This window comes from Schistocerca nitens, chromosome 1, assembly GCF_023898315.1.
Source record: "Schistocerca nitens isolate TAMUIC-IGC-003100 chromosome 1, iqSchNite1.1, whole genome shotgun sequence".
In the NCBI taxonomy this organism is placed as follows: Eukaryota; Metazoa; Arthropoda; class Insecta; order Orthoptera; family Acrididae; genus Schistocerca; species Schistocerca nitens.
Genome location: NC_064614.1, coordinates 541,105,633 through 541,127,490, shown reverse-complemented (window position 1 = coordinate 541,127,490; position 21,858 = coordinate 541,105,633). Strand labels below are relative to the sequence as shown.

Genomic DNA, 21,858 nt, shown 5'->3' with positions numbered 1-21,858 from the left:
ATTTTGAAAACCAAATAGGCAAAATATAACAACTTAATTGGGATACAGAAGGTAATATATCCACCAATTTTGACATCCCTTCTGATGTTTACATAAGACATGTTTAACAATGGTGGTGTTAGAAACGAGGTATGCAGCACAGTAACATGCCAGGAAAAAAAAAAAGATCTTGTCTAGTCAATTGGGTTGAAGCTTCTGAGGATGAAATAGACAAGTTTATTGGCATAATGCTAATTGTGGGGTTAAATGAGATCACAGAAGTTTCAGCTTATTGGTCAAACAATTCGCTGTATGAAAATAAAGTTATAAAAGCCACTATGTCACATGATCTGTTTCTAGTTTTATTACCTTCCTGACATTTTGTTGACAATGATGCCCCTAGAAATGTAAATGACACGACATACAAAGTACTGTATTAGTTAAACATCTGCAGAGTAACTTTCAAAATACTCTAACCCCTGGAAGAGATGTGGTTATTGATGGATTTATGATTCCTTGGAGAGAAAGATTTATTTTTAGGTAGTAAATCACACCACGTCTCACAAGTATCATGTAAAGTTGCACAAAATTTGTAAAGAGGAAGGCTTCACTTTTGCCTTGCATATTTACCAAGGGAAAGATGACACACTGCAAGATGCAGGTCAAGCTGAGGTTATCACTATGAAAATGTTTTGAGCCTCTTTTTGAAAAAGGTTTCATTCATTATGCTAACAATTTCTATACAAGCATTTCTCTATGGCATAAGTTGTCAGATAAAAATATGCCTCTCTGTGGAACAATTGGTCCAAACAAAGCAGGACTTCCCAATTGGATTCTGCATCGTAAAAAGAGCACTTTGAGGAGAAGAATGTCATTTCAAATTTTCGAAGAGTCCATTGCCTTGCAGTTATGTGGATATGCTGCCTGTACCAAGCCTCCATCAAGAAAAAAAAGACCATACTTAGGAAAAATTGAGGGACCAGGAAGAAAATTTTAGTGACACTGCATGTTGTGGTACAAAAGGATTTTTGCTGAGGAAAGCAAAAATGCGGGAGACAACAAAACCAAGAAAGTTACAACATTTTGCGATGACTGCTCGGGACAACCAAAAATATGCATCAGCTGTAGTAATGAAAACCACATACAGGAATGACTTTGCATGACTGCACTGTTTAAATGGTCCAAAGATTATGGTAATTAGTCCTTTTTGTATTGTTTGTAAAATTTGTGTGTTTTCCAAATAAATTAGTAGGTTAAAATGCCCTACAAAAATAAAAAAGCAAGAGACAACAAAACCAAGGAAAACTTTTTAAGATTCCAACTATTTAAGAGTGTGAAGTTTACGTGAAAATGATTTTTTAAAATTATTTCTATTATGATTTGTGTTTACGAACTAAACCAGTATGGGAAAAATTTCCCAAAAATAAATAAATAAGTACCATATTTACTCGAATCTAAGCCGCACTTTTTTCCCCGTTTTTGTAATCCAAACAACCGCCTGCGGCTTAGAATCGAGTGCAAAGTAAGCGGAAGTTCTGAAAAATGTTGATAGGTGCCGCCACAACTAACTTCTGCCGTCGAATATATGTAGCGCTACACAGGCATGCTTTGCAGGCACAAAGATAAATACTGGCGCCAAAACCTCTGCGTCAGTAAATAAATTAAAAGAAAAAGGCGTAAGACGAGCTTTTTTTTCTCCGCCTCGAGTTTCGACCACTGCATTTCCATACATTATCCAACGAAGTAAATACAAATTCCGTATTGTTCATCTTCGAATGTCGCAGCATTTCAATGTACTACGAAAATCCGACTAGCAAGAGTGTTTGGGATGTTTGTCAATATGGCCAACTCTACGTTCTGAATTTTTTCCTACCCGTGAGAAGAGATGGTTGCTAATAGGAACTTTTATGAATTGTGAATCACATGCACTATCACGTCATGTTTATATTCGTATTATTCTTATGCCTAATAGTGATACAGTCAGAAATGAAGCTCGGCAACTGACTAGATTTTTAAAGCTAAGATGACTCTAATTTCTGCGCAGAATGTAATGTACTAAAGAGGCATCTGCAAAGATTTTCAAACGGAGAAAATTTTTCACTAACTCTCGTTCAGAACATCTATCATAGACAGTCTATTACTTGGTTCTTGTTGATCATTATCAAAGAAAGCAACAGTGTAAGTAACAACAAATAGCAGTCTCTTGCCATTGTTTTGCTTATGAGACAATTCCTCTTTTTTTTAAGCGGCGGTAGCGTGCGCAAAAGCAAGCCATGCCGCGAGCGGCGACAGGCCGTATACACTCATTATCAGAATGCGACAAACTATGCATGACACAGTACAGTAATGCATTTTCAGCTTAGAGTGACGTAAACACCTATAACAAAGAGAACGGCACTTATCGGATCAAAGAAAAATAATCAATCAATTCAAACCAGACAAAGCACATGAAAAAGGAAGGGTACCCATATAAATATGGACGGAGCACCTGATGCATAGCAATGGCTACCTGGTAAAGCTTAACTGCTAAGCTTACGACTCGAACCAAACTACTGTAGCTGTATCGTCATTCATTCGACCTAAATTGTGTTTCATATTACAAAAGACCTACTTTTTTTTCGATTTGGAGGTGCGGCCTAAAACTTTTCTCTCCCCTTAAATTTCGAGTCTCAAATTTCAGGTGCAGCTTAGATTCGGGAATTTTTTTTTCCCTTGATTTCAAGTTCTATTTTTCTGGTGCGGCTTAGATTCGAGTAAATACGGTAAAAGAATAAATTGTTTCAGGGTCATTTTGGAGCCTAGGTCACTGTTACTGGAGCAGTTTATGCAGCGATATGTCCCATTTGCTATGGACAGCCCAGCTAGCACCAATGTGGTGAATTGACATCAGGCAGAGGTATATGAGGGGGGGACCCAAAAGAAACCGGACTCCAAGGGTGCTGCCACACGTAGAGGTAGTGCAGGGTTCTCACGCTAGATGGTGTTAGTAGAGACCTTCATGAAACAGCTGTGCAGACGGCGTCAGTGGAGCTAAAATGTAGAAGTGAATACAGTATGATTACATGTCGATTTACAAAAATGTTTTGCACCTATATGGGAGTGTATAAGTGGTATCAGCTGTACATGGTACTGTAAGTATTGTTATTGGTGAGCACAATGACATGTACAGTAACGTGACTATACATTTCATGGCAGGAATAAGGCAAATGCAGGTTTTCCTATCAAAATTTCAAGTAAATCAAGCATTACTCGTTGTACTTGATAGGCAAAAAGAGTTGCAATTTATTTAGCTTACAAATATGGGCAATGTTGCTAGACAGTGAACAATAAGATGGTCACAGCCTTCATGTGGAGAGAGAGAGAGAGAGAGAGAGAGAGAGAGAGAGAGAGAGAGAGGCTAAACATCCGACAACTGTCGAGATGTGAGGCTTTCCGTTTTCCTAAAATGCAGAAACGATGCAGTTATCCATGACGCAATCTTGATAATATTGAAATCATCATAAGATTTGAAAGTGACTCACACTGGCAACTTTCTTTAGATGTTTCAAACCGTAAAACTAAACATGTCATGAAACATACAAAAATGTAGTATCTTATGACTACAATATCAGTGAGTCACAACTGTGTAATTCAACTCAAATAAATACCTGGGTGAAACAATTGTGCATGTGTGTGTGTGTGTGTGTGTGTGTGTGTGGTCTAATTCAAAGGAAGACTTTCGGGCCAAAAGCTTACTTGTTTAGCAGTTTTTTGTCGCGTCTTGTCTGCGACTCAACATTTCTACTATATTGGGAGTAGCAATCTCTCCTTTTAATAATATTTATTTTATTTCATCCTGGGCTTCTATTGTTTGATTCTTCTTAGGTTCTCATTACACAAACTCTATTTTGTTTCCTTTCTTTCTATCCATTTTGGGGTACCAGACTACCTTCCTCTATCATCTGTATGCAGCAATGCACCTACATTTTCCAGGGTAAATTAGTGACCACATTTATCTATCTCAAAATGCAGCCAAGATAAACGATATCTCCGGAAGCCTCACACATATGCCAAAAACTGTACGATAACAAGTAGATTATTGTTATTTACATTTAGAATCATTCTAGTTTAAGACTGTACCTGAGCCATATTTTGTCCTTAATCAAGGGGGAGTTACATGTATTACTTTTTTCTGTTGTAATAACTGCATGGCCAAAACAATAAAATTAGGTCTGAATTTGCTGTACTTCATACTCAGCTGTGATATTATTTAAGAAATTAAGACGTATAGGGGGCAGTCAAATGAAAATGAAACAAACTGTACAACAAGCATGGTGCGGGCATTGTTAATACTTGCAGGTAAGTCCACTGTAGTGCCCTCTTTTGGGTATCATGAAGGAATACCGCAGACTTTCACTGTTGTACCATTCGTCTGTTATATGTGCTTGACACGAGGTCTGTGAGTTGCTTTAACCAACTTCACTATGGAAACCACGAAAGAACAACAGCAAGGTGTGGAATGATTTTCGGCTGTGGAAGAGGTGTTAGGAAATGAAATTCATCCCCAAACACAGTGCATCATGTGGACATGCCTTTGGATGGAATGAACGATTTCAAGAAGGCCGGGTCTCATTGACAGACTTCAGATGGCCAGGACAAGCTCATCATGTCATTATCTCTTCTCTCGCTGCTGCAGTGGACCAGCCATCAGAAATGAATGGTGGAACACATTCGGCTCATGTTGGGCATCAATCATGGTACTGCTCATGTCACCATAACAGAGCAGCTGAATTTCCGAAACATCTATGCACGGAGGGTTCCCCACAGCCTGACAAAGCAGCAGAAGAGAACAAACATCAGGGCCAGCAAAGGGAGCACATAAATTCACCTTCATCAAAAAATTCCAATCCGGGAATGCCAGCTCTGGGAAAGTCATGATGATCTTTCTCTTCGACTGCCAAAGGCTCACTGCTCATTGAATTGTTGGAACGTGGTGCCACAATTAATGCACAGTGGTATGTGGACAGTTCACAAAAACCGAAGTGTGCTATCAAGTTGAAATGTACAGGAATGTCGATGGATAGCATCATTCTGTTAGACAATAAAGCCTGCCCACATGTTGCCTAGGTTGTTTTGATTATGCTACATAAGTTTTGCTGGAAAGTCCTTACATGTCCTGTGTACAGTCCCAATCCCTCCCCATGTAATTTCCATATTTTTTGGAGCCCTGAAGACAGACATTTGTTTTGGATGAAGAGGTGCATACCTGGGTACAATCATGGTTCCATGCATGTGAATCATTCACACAGTAACCAACCCAAGGGAAGACAGATTGAAAACAGGTGTGACATCAAAATAACAACATGCAGTGGCCTCTTTGCAGTCTGTTGGTGCCTTCTGTTTGCTGAACACGTATTTACGCAAGCAGACATGTAGTTGAGTGACACCTCAATCCAACTGCACAATCAATATTAGTTCACATCCAGTTTTCTCTGTTATGAATCAGTGTCCTTAACTTTTTGTAAGCAATAGTGAGCGAAACCTTTTGTTTCACAACCCTGATACTATGATTTAGATCCAAATTCAGAGATTCTACAAAATGAGATACCCTACTTACCAGTGACACATTAATTACTGTACCCTCATCTCAAACACCATGGTATTTATTCAAATTGTATTTTGGCACTTCATGTTGGGGACAGGGTATGGAGGTTAACTATCTTCAGATTGTCAGATTACAGTGTATGTACACTGAAGCACCAAAAAAACTGGTACAAGCATGTGTATTCAAATACAGAGATATGTAAACAGTCAGTCAGAAGACAGCACTGCAGTTGCCAATGCCTATATAAGACAACAAGCATCTGGTGCAGTTGTTAGACTGGCTATTGCTGCTACAATGGCAGGTTCTCAAGATTTAAGTGAGTCTGAATGTGGTGTTATGGTCAGTGCATGAGCGATGGGACACAGCATCTCTAAAGTAGCGATGAAGTGGGGATTTGCATGTGTGACCATTTCATGAGTGTTCCGTGAATATCAGGAACCCGGTAAAATATCATATCTCTGATATTGCTGTGGCTGGAAAAAGATCCTGCAAAAACGGGACCAATGACAACTGAAGAGAATTGTTCAGTGTGACAGAAGTGCAACCCTTCTGCGAATTGCTGCAGATTTCAGTGCTGGGCCATCAACAAGTGTCATCGCGTGAACTGTTCAACAAGACATCATCAATATGGGCTTTCAGAGCCGAAGGCCCACTCGTGTACCCTTGATGACCTGCAGACTGGAAACATGCTGCCTGGTCATACGAGTCTCATTTCAAATTGTATAGAGCGAATGAATGTGTACAGATATGAAGACAACCTCATGAATCAGTGTACCCTGCATGTCTGCAGGGGACTGTTCAAGCTGCTGGAGGCTCTGTAATGGTGTGGGGAGTGTGCAGTTGGAGTGATATGAGACCCCTGATATGTCTAGATATGATTCTGACAGGTGACATGTATGTAAGCATACTGTCTTATCACCTGCATCCATTCATGCCCAATGTGCATTCCGACATACTTGGGCAGTTCCAGCAGGACAATTCAACAGCCCCCCCCCTCCAACCTCCGGATTTGCTACAAAGCGGCTCCAGGAACACTCTTCTGACTTTAAACACTTCCACTGGCCACCAAACTTCCCAGAGATGAATATTATCCAGCATATCTGGGATGCCCCCTTATACTCTTACAGATTTGTGGACAGCCCTGCAGGATTCATGGTATCAGTTCCCTCCAGCACTACTTCAGACATTAGTCGAGTCCATGCCACGTTGCGTTGCAGCACTTTTACGTGCTTGTGGGGCCCCTACATGATAAAAGCAGGTGGCTCAGTTTCTTTGGCTCTTCAGTGTATAATAACTGGCAAGTGATTTCTTACTTGTTTATTTGGGATAATTATCACTTTTGTACCACCAAAACTATTTTCTTGTTGCAGCAGCTCAATTTACCTTCAGATATCAAGTAAACACCTATACACTATGGATATCAATAACAACTCAATAAAATTCAGAACTGACATGTATTCTAGAAAAATAAGATTAATGTTGATACCACTCTCAATATCAAGTGTACAGCTTGGTACTTCTTTAACATATCTAGTCTAATACATCAGTCTTATTTCACAGCTCATCATGTGGCATGTGTTTAGATACAAACTCATATAAGTCATCCAGAGTACGTGAACCATTGTATTCTGCTATCCGTTTCCCATCTTTGTACAGAAAGAGGCTAGGAAAACCATCCACCTGGAAACAGAAAAGGAGATTAAAATGGTATGAAGATAAGTTTTTCTTTGTCTATAAACCTCAGTGCTAACACAAATTAATAAAAATAAAAGCTTTAATATGTGGACACAGTGTAATTATTGTGCACAAAACATAGTAGATAGTAAAACATGAGCTAGTTTCAGTTCAGAGGTGATATAGGGAAGGACAGAGTGTGAAGTAGATGAAGAAGAGAAAATGATGAATGGAAACAATACAACAATTCAATGTGATAGATGTGCAGAAATAGTGTAAAAAGAGAACAGTATAACAGAAGAATAGAGGAAAGACGAGAGCATCTTAGGGGAGATAAATGAGTGAATAAATTATTCCTTGCAGAACAACTTTCCAAAGCAGTCAATGGCTGGATGGTAATGGGAAACTAAGGGGTTGCTACTGTATTTATGGAAGTACAGGCTATGTTGACAGGAGGGGACTGTTGTTTAATTTGTTTACAGACAAGGTCAATACAGTACGTTGCAGGAAAGCCTGGGAGTTGTTACTGATTTAAGTACTGAGGAATCTGGTATCTGAGCAGATTCATTTAGCACTGAATTATTAAGCTGTAAGGAATCAAGTGCTCTATATGGAAGTGATGACATTGGTCAAACTGGACACATTGTTGCAGTCATTTTGTTCTTGTCAAATGCTCATTTCCCTAAAGCTTAAGAAATCCTTGGTAAAAGTATCTGCTCCAACACTAAAACACTCAATAAATATCTGCATATTATTAACACTTCCATTTTCCTGCCTCCCAGACAATCACAACTACCACTCCATTATATCTGAATATAGATTTTTTTTTTAATTTGAAAAATAAAGTGATATAAGTTATTTGTGTTAAAACAATTACCCCAAAAGAAATTCTAATATAACAGTATTCTCCTCCCCATTCCTATCACCGGCCAGCACCCAGTTATGAGCATAAAACATGGTACACGGTAAGTCTATAATTTACTGAAGAATGGCGCACTGTAAATTTAAGATGTAAACATCACAAATTAAGAAATAACATCAAGCCTAGAGGTGGTCCCAGACATGTGCTGAATATGTCTTGTGATAAAAAAAACAATGTGTTTCATGGAATGCAGATTTGCAAAATTCTGCTAAAGCTGTCAATATGTTTGAAACAAAACATATTATTTAACACTACTGGTCTCCTTAGTCATCTTAAAGCAAACATTTATGTATGTTCATTTGTATATAGCATTAAAAGATCTTACAGTATGTTATACAATAAACAGAACATCAGAGAATATTCCAAGATCATCAGAATTTTGTAAACCATGCTAAAATGCATCATTAGCTTAAAGTACATATTCGTAGGTCCAGATTCACACTGAAGCAGGCCCCTACCTAGTATTAAGGTTTCCAGTATACCAATTTTCTTGGAGTACCCATAGCTGTATTATCTCATGTTTGGTTCTTTACTAAGGCATTCTTCCATAAATGCCAGAAAATGAAAATGTGCACTTGAAATTCAGTAAACAGTTGAAACTAGCCAATAGTATAGAATGCAACACTTTGCTTCAAATAAATAGACTGTCTCTATGGAAAAGATTAATAAAAGCCAAATTTTCTTTAGCTAACCGACAAAAATAACTTCAATGTTCTGCAAGCTGATTAATGCTTCACTACCAATAATGTGGAAATACAATAAAATCAGAGAGCTGAAACATATTTTAGTCATCCGTAATTATGTGAATGTATTTTAATTCACTTTATAGCTCCCGGCAACAGAAATCTGTTTTATCATCATTTGACGTAAGTGCTATAAATGTAGAGAAAACAGCAAAATTAAGTCGGCAAATCAGGAAGCCTGGAAATGCCAGAAAAATTTTTTCTGGGTGCCTTCTGGCTGCTTGATGCTATTGCTTATACAGTTAACAACTGTGCTTCATGTCACCAGAAGCTGGAAAAGGCACTGCTCATACACGACTTCAGCTCTGTGCATGTGCATTAGGCTGCTGGCAACTGCTGATATCAACCAAATGTAAGTAGGTATGACATCATGCTCAACAAAAATAGTTTCTAGTTAAATGATGATGGCGTCCTCTTGGGTAAAATATTCCGGAGGTAAAATAGTCCCCCATTCGGATCTCCAGGCGGGGACTACAAAAGAGGATGTCGTTATCAGGAGAATGAAAATTGGTGTTCTACGGGTCGGAGCGTGGAATGTCAGATCCCTTAATCAGGCAGGTAGGTTAGAAAATTTAAAAAGGGAAATGGATAGGTTAAAGTTAGATATAGTGGGAAATAGTGAAGTTCGGTGGCAGGAGGAACAAGACTTCTGGTCAGGTGACTACAGGGTTATAAACACAAAATCAAATAGGGGTAATGCAGGAGTAGGTTTAATAATGAATAGGAAAATAGGAATGCGGGTAAGCTACTACAAACAGCATAGTGAATGCATTATTGTGGCCAAGATACATACGAAGCCCACACCTACTACAGTAGTACAAGTTTATATGCCAACTAGCTCTGCAGATGACGAAGAAATTGAAGAAATGTATGATGAAATAAAATAAATTATTCAGGTAGTGAAGGGAGACGAAAATTTAATAGTCATGGGTGACTGGAATTCGAGTGTAGGAAAAGGGAGAGAAGGAAACATAGTAGGTGAATATGGATTGGGGCTAAGAAATGAAAGAGGAAGCCGCCTGGTAGAATTTTGCACAGAGCATAACTTAATCATAGCTAACACTTGGTTTAAGAATCATGAAAGAAGGTTGTATACATGGAAGAACCCTGGAGATACTAAAAGGTATCAGATAGATTATATAATGGTAAGACAGAGATTTAGGAACCAGGTTTTACATTGTAAGACATTTCCAGGGGCAGATGTGGACTCTGACCACAATCTATTGGTTATAACCTGTAGATTAAAACTGAAGAAACTGCAAAAAGGTGGGAATTTAATGAGATGGGACCTGGATAAACTGAAAGAACCAGAGGTTGTACAGAGTTTCAGGGAGAGCAAAAGGGAACAATTGACAGGAATGGGGGAAAGAAATACAGTAGAAGAAGAATGGGTAGCTTTGAGGGATGAAGTAGTGAAGGCAGCAGAGGATCGAGTAGGTAAAAACACGAGGGCTAATAGAAATCCTGATTTGAATTTAATTGACGAAAGGAGAAAATATAAAAATGTAATAAATGAAGCAGGCAAAAAGAAATACAAAAAGTCTCAAAAATGACATCAACAGGAAGTGAAAAATGGCTAAGCAGGGATGGCTAGAGGACAAATGTAAGGATGTAGAGGCTTATCTCACTAGTGGTAAGACAGATACTGCCTACAGGAAAATTAAAGAGACCTTTGGAGATAAGAGACTGACTTGTATGAATATCAAGAGCTCAGATGGAAACCCACTTCTAAGCAAGGAAGGGAAAGCAGAAAGGTGGAAGGAGTATATAGAGGGTCTATACAAGGGCGATGTACTTCAGGACAATATTATGGAAATGGAAGAGGATGTAGATGAAGATGAAATGGGAGATACGATACTGCGTGAAGAGTTTGACAGAGCACTGAAAGACCTGAGTCGAAACACGGCCCCCGGAGTAGACAACATTCCATTGGAACTACTGACGGCCTTGGGAGAGCCAGTCCTGACAAAACTCTACCATCTGGTGAGCAAGATGTATGAAACAGGCGAAATACCCTCAGACTTGAAGAAGAATATAATAATTCCAATCCCAAAGAAAGCAGGTGTTGACAGATGTGAAAATTACCGAACCATCAGTTTAATAAGTCACAGCTGCAAAATACTAACACGAATTCTTTACAGACGAATGGAAAAACTAATAGAAGCCAACTTCGGTGAAGATCAGTTTGGATTCCGTAGAAACACTGGAACACGTGAGGCAATACTGACCTTACGGCTTATCTTAGAAGAAAGATTAAGGAAAGGCAAACCTACGTTTCTAGCATTTGTAGACTCAGAGAAAGCTTTTGACAATGTTGACTGGAATACTCTCTTTCAAATTCTAAAGGTGGCAGGGGTAAAATACAGGGAGCGAAAGGCTATTTACAATTTGTACAGAAACCAGATGGCAGTTATAAGAGTCGAGGGACATGAAAGGGAAGCAGTGGTTGGGAAGGGAGTAAGACAGGGTTGTAGCCTCTCCCCGATGTTATTCAATCTGTATATTGAGCAAGCAGTAAAGGAAACAAAAGAAAAATTCGGAGTAGGTATTAAAACCCATGGAGAAGAAATAAAAACTTTGAGGTTCGCCGATGACATTGTAATTCTGTCAGAGACAGCAAAGGACTTGGAAGAGCAGTTGAACGGAATGGACAGTGTCTTGAAAGGAGGATATAAGATGAACATCAACAAAAGCAAAACGAGGATAATGGAGTGTAGTCGAATTAATTCGGATGATGCTGAGGGAATTAGATTAGGAAATGAGACACTTAAAGTAGTAAAGGAGTTTTGCTACTTGGGGAGCAAAATAACTGATGATGGTCGAAGTAGAGAGGATATAAAATGTAGACTGTCAATGGCAAGGAAAGCGTTTCTGAAGAAGAGAAATTTGTTAACATCGAGTATAGATTTAAGTGTCAGGAAGTCATTTCTGAAAGTATTTGTATGGAGTGTAGCCATGTATGGAAGTGAAACATGGACGATAAATAGTTTGGACAAGAAGAGAATAGAAGCTTTCGAAATGTGGTGCTACAGAAGAATGCTGAAGATTAGATGGGTAGATCACATAACTAATGAGGAAGTACTGATTAGGATTGGGGAGAAGAGAAGTTTGTGGCACAACTTGACCAGAAGACGGGATCGGTTGGTAGGACATGTTCCAAGGCATCAAGGGATCACCAATTTAGTATTGGAGGGCAGCGTGGAGGTTAAAAATCGTAGAGGGAGACCAAGAGATGAATACACTAAGCAGATTCAGAAGGATGTAGGTTGCAGTATGTACTGGGAGATGAAGCAGCTTGCACAGGATAGAGTAGCATGGAGAGCTGCATCAAACCAGTCTCAGGACTGAAGACCACAACAACAACAACAACAGTTAACGAGTATTGTATCTTTGTCCCAAACCCTTTGACACATCTTGCTGTTGGCAGACTCTCGTGTGTGCACTGTTTTTGTTGTTGTAATGACATCTTATTTTTGTAACTGAAATCTTATTTTGTTGTTTCTCTCTCGTTTATGTTTTAATGCTGGAGCATAATTCTGTAACTGCAGACTAAATAAAATTCATTTTTTGAATATCAGCTCTTACCAGCCAAAACTACAAAGATGTAACTGAAAACTAAAACAACGAAAAATTCCCAGGTTTTCCCAGATTTCCTGGTTGTCCTGAGGCACACACACCTTGAGATTCATTATCAGCAGTCCTCTACAATTATTCACAGATCAAACTAGGCAAGAATGGAAAAATAAGAAAATCATGAAGAAAATCAATTTATACCAATGTGCATGGATGTAACAACAGTACAGCACATCTCATCTGATATCATAGTTGCATTCCCTACAGGTATTATCTATAGTGTGAGTGAATGCTGTTGGACATACTTGGCTTGAGAACACAAAATGGATGTTGAGTTGAAGGTTAAGATAATGGGCAATTTCAAACTTGCCAAATGCAGAACAAAGATTATTCATACTCTGTCTATGCTTGGAAGGATGACACAGGTTTGAAATCAATGGGAATTAAGTCACTGTCCAAAGTTCATGACATTTTAGCAGAAGCATTCCTAATTTGTTGTTTGTGGAGCCAGCCAGGTAGCTGGATTATTATTTCCTCCATACAAAGATTTATGCCCCCATACTATATACAATACCTACTAAGACACACAATCAAAAAGTACAATAAAACACCCATCATAAAACAATAAAAACATGTAAAATATTAACATGTACAAAAATTTGGTAAAACAGTGTCACCAGTTAAAAATGAGATACCTGTAATGGTTGGTAGTGAGAAAGTCAAATTATTGAACTACACCTATTAAATTCTTGGTAGAAGCTAGGTAGTTAACAAAATTTGATAATGTGTTTGGTGTGTTTACTATATTTGCCCCTAAGTGGAACGTATCACTTCAGAAAACGCTCTTCATATGTCTGGTGTACATACAGTATTGTGTCATAGGCATCCCATTGCAGTTGGCAATCCTGTAGGATAAATATATGAATCTGATGGCAGTGTCCAATGTAGAGGCAAGTTAAGAGAACTTCACATCATCATGAAAACTGAAAGGAGCTATACCATGGTCAGATAGCAGATTTTACCAACCTCAACAGGTTGTCTCTCACTTCCAGCCACTTTTCCTTACAATGAAGTATGATTCTATGCCTCAACAATTAGATCCTTGCATGTAGCAGATACTGTGCAAGGACCCTGAAGATTGTTATATAAACCAGTTCACTGCCCCTGAATTCTAGGCTTCTCTGGTATACAGCAGAATATCACCTCATTTCTAAAATATGTAGGTGAAGGAGGGTGTCTTGTATTTGACTGATTTTCCTGCTGAATGAGTGGTTAGCAGTGCATACAAACAAATAAAATACATGAAGTAATTATTATTTCAAAGTTTCAAATGTATCATTTGCTGAAGTATCTTAAAGATCTCCTGTACTTCTGAATCACAGACACTGAATTCATTATCATGCCAACATACAGTACAGTGAAGATGCTCACTCCACCCCCCCCCCCCCCCCCCCAAGTTTGAGTCATCATCATATAATTGCAGAGTTCATAAAAAATATTTTGCAGGGAAGCTGTCATAGAACTTAAGTAGTTTAGGAATAAAGGAGATTATTAACTGAAAAGTAGAAGCATTGCGTCATCCACAGGCATACAAAAAAGGAAGAAAACTTGCTAGCTTTCAGAGTAACCCTTTTTATGCTGCTTTTATTTAGTCTGCAGCTACAGAATTATGCTCCAGCATTAAAACATAAACGAGAGCGAAACAACAAAATAAGATTTCAGTTACAAAAAAAAGATGTCATTACAACAACAAAAACAGTGCACACACAAGAGTCTGCCAACAGCAAGTTGTGTCAAAGGGTTTGGGACAAAGATACAATACTCGTTAACTAGAAACTGTTTTTGTTGAGCATGATGTCATACCTACTTACATTTGGTTCATTTCAGCAGTTGCCAGCAGCCTAATGCACATGCACAGAGCTGAAATGGGGGAAGTTAACTGGGAGGAGGTGACAGGATGGAGGTAGGGGAAACTGTTTGGATAAGAGTATGGGGACAGCAGGATTACGGAGACTGAGGCGAGGCCAATTATGGGAGTGACAGATGTGTTGAAAAGATAACTCCCATTAGGCCAAGAAAATTAAGAGTTCTGCTTTCCAAAAATAGTGGAATTCTGGAAACTGTTTTAACCACTCAAGTAGGCCCCTGTTATGAGCAATCTGAGTTTGCCCCAATTCCTGAGTGAAGCTTCAGTTGTGATGAAAAGAAAACCACACAAAACTTTGCTATTTGATTAAAATTTCCTATAGAAAATCCATCAAATTGTGTGTTCAAAAAGTCAAAGAAAGAGACAAAAAACCTACCTGGTAAGTAAATATTGCTGTTATTCGATTATACGTAAATGACATGGTTAACGATCAATATCAACTTTCCATTGAATGAAATTTTTCCAGTATCCACTTTCCTTACTTTTTTGCTGTTACATAATCCCTAACCTACATCTTATTGAGATAATAGTTTTGAAAATTATGAAATTAGAAGAATAATATTAATACATTGTATTACATATAGAATAAGTTTGTTTGCAAGGGCATTAGTGAAAATAAATAGGCTTATTATTGTTTTATTAGGAATAAAGAAAATTTATTCAGTTAACAATAAATTAAGTTTCATATGATTCTATAAAATGGTGTTAAAGTAATACAAAAAAACAACATATCTTGCAATTAAAAATTAACGTTCAGCAATGTACAATCAGTTTTTCTTGATTTTACATCCTTGGAGGATGAGGGTCCAATTAACATTAATTTTTCCATTTTTTTCTGTGTTTACATTTTTGATGGGCTCTGTTCTTCCTTCTTCCAAAATGTTGTTACCTATGTCATAGTAATTAATGTCAGTAATGGGGATGTCATTTGGAACACTGCTGCAGGTTTAGCTTGGTGGTGGACTCAATGCTGTTTTCCCTGCTGGAACAGCATCTATGGCATACCCTGCCACATGTGCTGTCAATGGCTTTCAACATTTCTGCAAATGCTGCTCTTTGGTGATGAGAACTGCCAAGAGGCCAAACTTTGAGGCCTTTCAGCACCATTCCAGCAAGTCTAGAGGGCGGTTTTTCCAAGCTTGCACCCGCAAACATGTTCTCTGGGAATGCTCTCAAACAGTTGCTTCTGTAGGAGACAAAGAGGTGCGGTAGACTGATGTCTTTGATATACATTTTTTATAGATTTGATAGTGATGCACATTTAAGGACTTTGTTTCCTTTTCCCATTACAGGGCTACTACAAACTTACTTCAAGCCTCATCAGCTTCGTTAGCAGCTGAATCTCTGCTGCTTTCTGTAAGTCATTTTTTGTCTCCAATGCTTTTAGGGAGTTTAGGTTTTCCTTTTCTGCAAAACGACAAAGTTGTATCGCAACCACTGAGGCATGTTTTCAACACCTGAGACAACTCGAAATTTAGAGGGCTGTAGACTATGTCACGTTCTGCCTTTGGCAGGCTTCAGTGGACAGAATTGCAGAAAGGTTAACGTCCTTCTCAATAACAACAGAGTGTTGAGCAATGTCAAAATCAGTATCTATAGTTACAGTATTGGCACCCTCAACAGCTTGCTTAATACTGAAGTTCTCACCCTCAAATTGTGCAATCAGTAAATCAATGAGGCCCTGTTCATTTGACAAAAAATATCTTTTGCTGTGGTTATTGATGTTTCATTAAACGTGACAGTTGATGCAGTTCTTTTGGTGTCTCTGCACACTTGCTCAGCTGATTGCGTGCTCCTGCCACTTCTCAAATCTGGGCATCCACCAAACACAATCTTTACCTTTCTGCCATATTAACACTTGATGTAATCTACATACTTTGTAATTATGGAAGGAAATAGTCAATTTTGCCTCCCATGCAACACTGTGTGGCAGAAATCCTCCATCTGAAGGGATATCTGCCTTTTCAAAGTAAACTGTGTTTTCAAAGGTATCAAACACTTGTAAAAGACAGTTTTTTTGTGTTTTCCACATATCTATATAGGCACAGAATGAGGGTACTGAAAAGTAAGTGAATAAGAGTGAACACTGGAAGAAACCATTCAAACGAAAGTAGAAAGTTGACAAAACTTCCTGGCAGATTAAAACTGTGTGCCCGACCGAGACTCGAACTCGGGACCTTTGCCTTTCGCGGACAAGTGCTCTACCATCTGAGCTACCGAAACATGACTCACGCCCGGTACTCACAGCTTTACTTCTGCCAGTATCTTGTCTCCTACCTTCCAAACTTTACAGAAGTTCTCCTGCGAAACTTGCAGAACTAGCACTCTTGAAAGAAAGGATACTGCGGAGACAAGGCTTAGCCACAGCCTGGGGGATGCTTCCAGAATGAGATTTTCACTCTGCAGCGGAGTGTGCGCTGATATGAAACTTCCTGGCAGATTAAAACTGTGTGTCCGACCGAGACTAGAACTCGGGACCTTTGCCTTTCGCGGGCAAGTGCTCTACCATCTGAGCTACTGAAGCACGACTCACGCCCGGTACTCACAGCTTTACTTCTGCCAGTATCTCGTCTCCTACCTTCCAAACTTTACAGAAGTTCTCCTGCGAAACTTGCAGAACTAGCACTCCTGAAAGAAAGGATACTGCGGAGACATGGCTTAGCCACAGCCTGGGGGATGTTTCCAGAATGAGATTTTCACTCTGCAGCGGAGTGTGCACTGATATGTATTCGTTCTTTCAGGAGTGCTAGTTCTGCAAGTTTCGCAGGAGAACTTCTGTAAAGTTTGGAAGGTAGGAGACGAGATACTGGCAGAAGTAAAGCTGTGAGTACCGGGTGTGAGTCGTGCTTCGGTAGCTCAGATGGTAGAGCACTTGCCCGCGAAAGGCAAAGGTCCCGAGTTCGAGTCTCGGTCGGGCACACAGTTTTAATCTGCCAGGAAGTTTCATATCAGCGCACACTCTGCTGCAGAGTGAAAATCTCATTCTAGAAAATTGATGTTGGCAATTAACCACTTTACATATAACTGAATAATGGCAATATTTATTTACTAGTTAGGTTTTTTTGCATTTTCTTTGACTTTTTGAAAACATGATTTGACATTCTACAATTTTTGTACTATAAAATTTTGCATCCAATCAGCCAATTCTCAGTTACTACACATTTTATAGCGCCGAAACCAGTGTTTTTGAAAAAGTATGAAAAACTGATGGGAAATGTTAAACAGCAATCAATATAGATGCAGAATTTAATGCTCTACATTTTTGGTAACATTGCCTTGGCTTTTTCCATTAAACATTTTGTTCAGGAAGACTTTTTTTTCTTGGGGGGGGGGGGGGGGGGGGATGGGGAGTTTTAAATTTTTGCGGTTTTCTTTGGTCATGGCTGAAGCTCCACTCAGAAATCAGGTCAAACTCAGATTATTCATACCAGAGGCCTATTTGAGTGATTAAAACATTTTCATAATTCCACTAATTTTTGGAAAGCAACTACCTTTGTGGAGTTAATTTTACTGGCTTATATTTGCGTACTTCAGAGAAGCTGGTGGCAAAGGGAAGGATCGAGATGGCCCAGGCTGTGAAGGAACTACTGCAACTGAGCTTGTTATGCCCACTCAGGAGGGCATGGAAGGATCTTGGGTAGGATGTCTCTCTCTTCAGCGCATGATGAGAGATAATCAAAGCTCCTACTAAAGCGGTGGTGCAAACCCACCCAACCTACACATCAAACGGATATTATAGTTTCAATTTGCAAAAAATCCATTTGAAAGTGTCATAAAATTACAGCCTCTTCATTCCTTCAAATATCTCTTTTTAAGTAGAAAGGGAAAATTTATCACCCATCCTCTTTTCAAGATGACCAGAACATTTTGACCCAATTGTTTTCTGTTACTATGAGAAGTCCCCATTTTAGAAGAGACATCTTCAAGATGACTATCCCCCTGAGCTCTGTTTGAGAGCTGGACGCAGATACTGATCAGCACTACATCCAACTCGATGGAGGTTCAAAGAGAATAGTTCAAAACATTCCACCCTCATTCTGAAAGTAGCCAGGGGAATAGTGGTCAATCCAGACAGGCCCAGTGGTATCTACAGAAATCTATTCCAACTGTGATGCTATAGGTGCCATAGTGGTTAGCAACTGTTTCGGCTTTACACCAGTCCACACTACCAATACACAGCTCATATTGTGGTTGAGCAATTTTTTGAAAGGTGTTTGTGCCATCTTCACTATCCTGATGTTTAGGCCAAGTACTCTCCCCCTCACCAAGACACAATAATCCACTGTATTTCCCAAAATTAGTTGAAGAAGTATGCCCCAAGTTTACAGTACTGGAGGGTAGGTAACATTTACTAACCATGAACTTCGTAGAAATGGCTGTACCACACCCTATCTGTCCATAACCACAAGATGTAATAAGCATATTTCCGTTCAACGTCCAATAATCACAGATTTCAGTAACACCCATTCTACAGGTTTCAAAGTAACCTCTCTTCTTGCTACTGCCCACTGCTTTCATCTTATAACTTATTCTCAAGGCAGTATCCATTCTCATCAACTACTCTTCCCAGTCCTTCAATTCTGATATTATTATGTCAGCAGCAAACCACAAAGTTTATATGTTTTTTCCTCCCTGAACTTTAATCCCATTTCCAAACTACTTCTTGGTTCCCTTTACTGCCTGCCTAATGAACGGATCAAACAACACTGGGAATAGGTATCAGACCCATCTCACTTCCCATTCAGCTACCACCACCTTTCTTGTGCTCTGACTATCTTAATTGCAGTCTGGATTCTGTACAAGTTATTTATAACCTTTTGCTGCTTGTATTTTACTCTTCTTACCTTCAAATTTTCAAAGAGTGTATTCTAGTCAACATTGTCAAATGCTTTCTCTAAGTCTTCAAATGTTGTAAATGTATCTGCCTCTCTTCAGGCTACATGCTATGACAGGTCTTAGGCTCAGTATGGCCTCAAGTGCTCCTAAATCCAAACTGATTGTTGTGTACATAGTTCCACATAGTCAGCGCATACACAACTTTCCCCCTAGAGCGCGCCCCGCTAAGCACAACAGCACAGGCGCAGCGCTCGTCCGTCTCCGCACTACGAGATGGCGCTGCCTTAGAGACGGACCAAATTCTGCTTCCGCCGATCCGCGTATCGATATGTAACACAGCCAATGAGATTGCTGCTAACGTAGAACCTTTGCTCCTCGCGGATCACATTCGTGCAGTGATACCTGAATGCGCGAGGTATTATAACGAGTGTACAGACCTCCGATTAATCAGTCTGCATTAGTCTGTACCAGTCTGCATTTGTCTGTACCAGTCTATAGTCAAGTTTCAGTCTGCACCTAATAAGATTACCATATTCCTGTACATAGCCATGAAGATAAATGAATAGACACTTTGCCAAGTATCAGAGATATGTGAGAATAAGATTAACGTACCAAGACCAAAGGAACTTCAGATAGTCAATTGTAAATAGCATCCAGAATCAAGTTACGTAAGGTTTATGCTTTTTATTATTTTAATAAATGTGTGTGAAAATAAATCAAGTTCTGTTTAAAGTTGGTCACCGTCAATCTGCTACTCTAAGCATGCAAGTGGCATTTCTATCGTCTGACCTAACGGCAGAAGATAAACATGCCACAATAAGATCACGAGACATATTGCTGACACTCGCCTGCTTCGTTAGAGCGACAAGTCAAATAATCTGATGGTGTGTGTAGCGAAGGTCTTACAGTACGCACACCACACTGACCTTCCCCGCAACTGACTTCTATCAGTTTTTCCATTCTTCTGTAAATGATTTGTGTTGGGTTGGTTGGGGGTTAAAGGGACTAAACAGCGGTGTGATCAGTCCCACAGTCAAGAGGTAATTTATATGGAGTTAGTGACATCCAGCAGAAATTTGATCAGATTATGAAAGTGCATAGGACTGGTAAAATCGAAGCATAAAAGACAATATTTATGCAAGAGCTAAAAAATAATTTATGTAGTAAAGTATATGGCTTGGGCTGGCATGTAGGTCAGAGCAGACAAAGGTCACAGGGACATCTGTGGCAAGAATGATCCCATATAATATTGGCGAACAGTATCATAGTAAAGATTTCCTTCTAGCTAGGAGATATATAATGGCAGAAGTGAGTAAGCTAAAATCGTAACTGACTTCAGTTGGACCGACAATGGTAAAAAAAAGGTGAGAGAAATAATCAGGCTAGCATTTAAAACACTAAATCAGGGTTGGGAAATACTGCTTCCCAGTACTGCAGTAATGCATGATGATATTTTTCTGGCAGCAAATCCCTCTCAAGAGTGAGGATGAATATGCTGGTGTTTAATTTCTTTCTTGTAGGCCTGGATGTACAAGAAGCATGAAGTGGATTCCTCACCTCTCCAAGTGTTCACATAGTTATTTGTCTGCTTGCAGCATTAGGTCTCAGTGAAAAATTAATTCCTGTACCATGTTAAGGTTCTTACAGGGTGTGATGGTAACAAGTACATCACCAAGTTACTTACAAGTAAGAAATGTCACAGTCAGCGTAAAATTTGTAATATTAATTACAATAGAACCACTTTGCAATTTGCTAAGAGAAGATAGTTTGTCAAATACATTTTCAATATTCTTCACAAAAAGTGGTTTAGTATAGAGATAGACACTACCTTTTTAGTTGTAAACCAGGAAATGAAGGGAATAAATGACAGCAGGTCACTGTCATCTCCCCCCCCCCCTTTCCTTGCTGCAGCAGAGGAGGAAAAGTTCCTAGGGTCGTAATTATCAGCAGTGTACTTTGGCCTGTCTGAAGAGACTGCTGCGGCCCCATGACCACCATTTGACAATGCCAAATATCCACCATGATGCTGCCTACTCCAAACAAAAGATCTCCCTATGTGTGCCACCTAGCCAGAGCACAGACCTTCGGGCATAATGACCAGTGTTTGGAGTCCTTTGCTTCCAAATAAGCAGTCACATACTCCTCAGCAGGTGCAGGGAGGTAACACCTTAGGCATCAACAGTGTGATCCCAGCATGGTCAAATGCTACCACTGTCTGGGTACCTGAAGAACAACCACCCCTGCGCCCTCCCCATCCCCCCACCAAATGGACTGGCTACTATTCTGGGTGGACGACGACATTCCTAATATGGCTCACACAATCTGAAAAAACTTTGAGAAAGATGTGGGGTCCGAACATAAATTAACAATAAACCAGGTAAGTAATATAATAGGACTGAGAATCAGACATAACATAGGAAAGGGAAGCAAAGATTTCAGGGCCCGAGTATATCAGTCAGGAGTATATATAACTGATTGTGGTCAATTTAACCATTACTAATAGATATTTCTATGCAAGATTTAGAGAGCACTTGGGACCACAGAACGGGTCTGAACTTCATATGCATTTATCTGAGAGTGGACACAAGTTCGATAGCACACAAAATAGTGTGTTCATCTT

General features: G+C 39.3%; 1 protein-coding gene across 1 annotated transcript in view; it reads right to left on the bottom strand.

Moving 5' to 3' along the window:
• Positions 1-6,998: 6,998 nt before the first annotated feature.
• The window catches only part of LOC126253976 (thioredoxin domain-containing protein 5 homolog), a 122,805-nt gene continuing 107,945 nt past the window's right edge, over positions 6,999-21,858 (bottom strand). Inside the window, exon 8 of the mRNA XM_049955271.1 lies at positions 6,999-7,243. Within this exon, the coding sequence (XP_049811228.1) occupies positions 7,118-7,243 (126 nt within the window). The 3' untranslated portion in view covers positions 6,999-7,117. The remainder of the gene's footprint in view (positions 7,244-21,858) is intronic.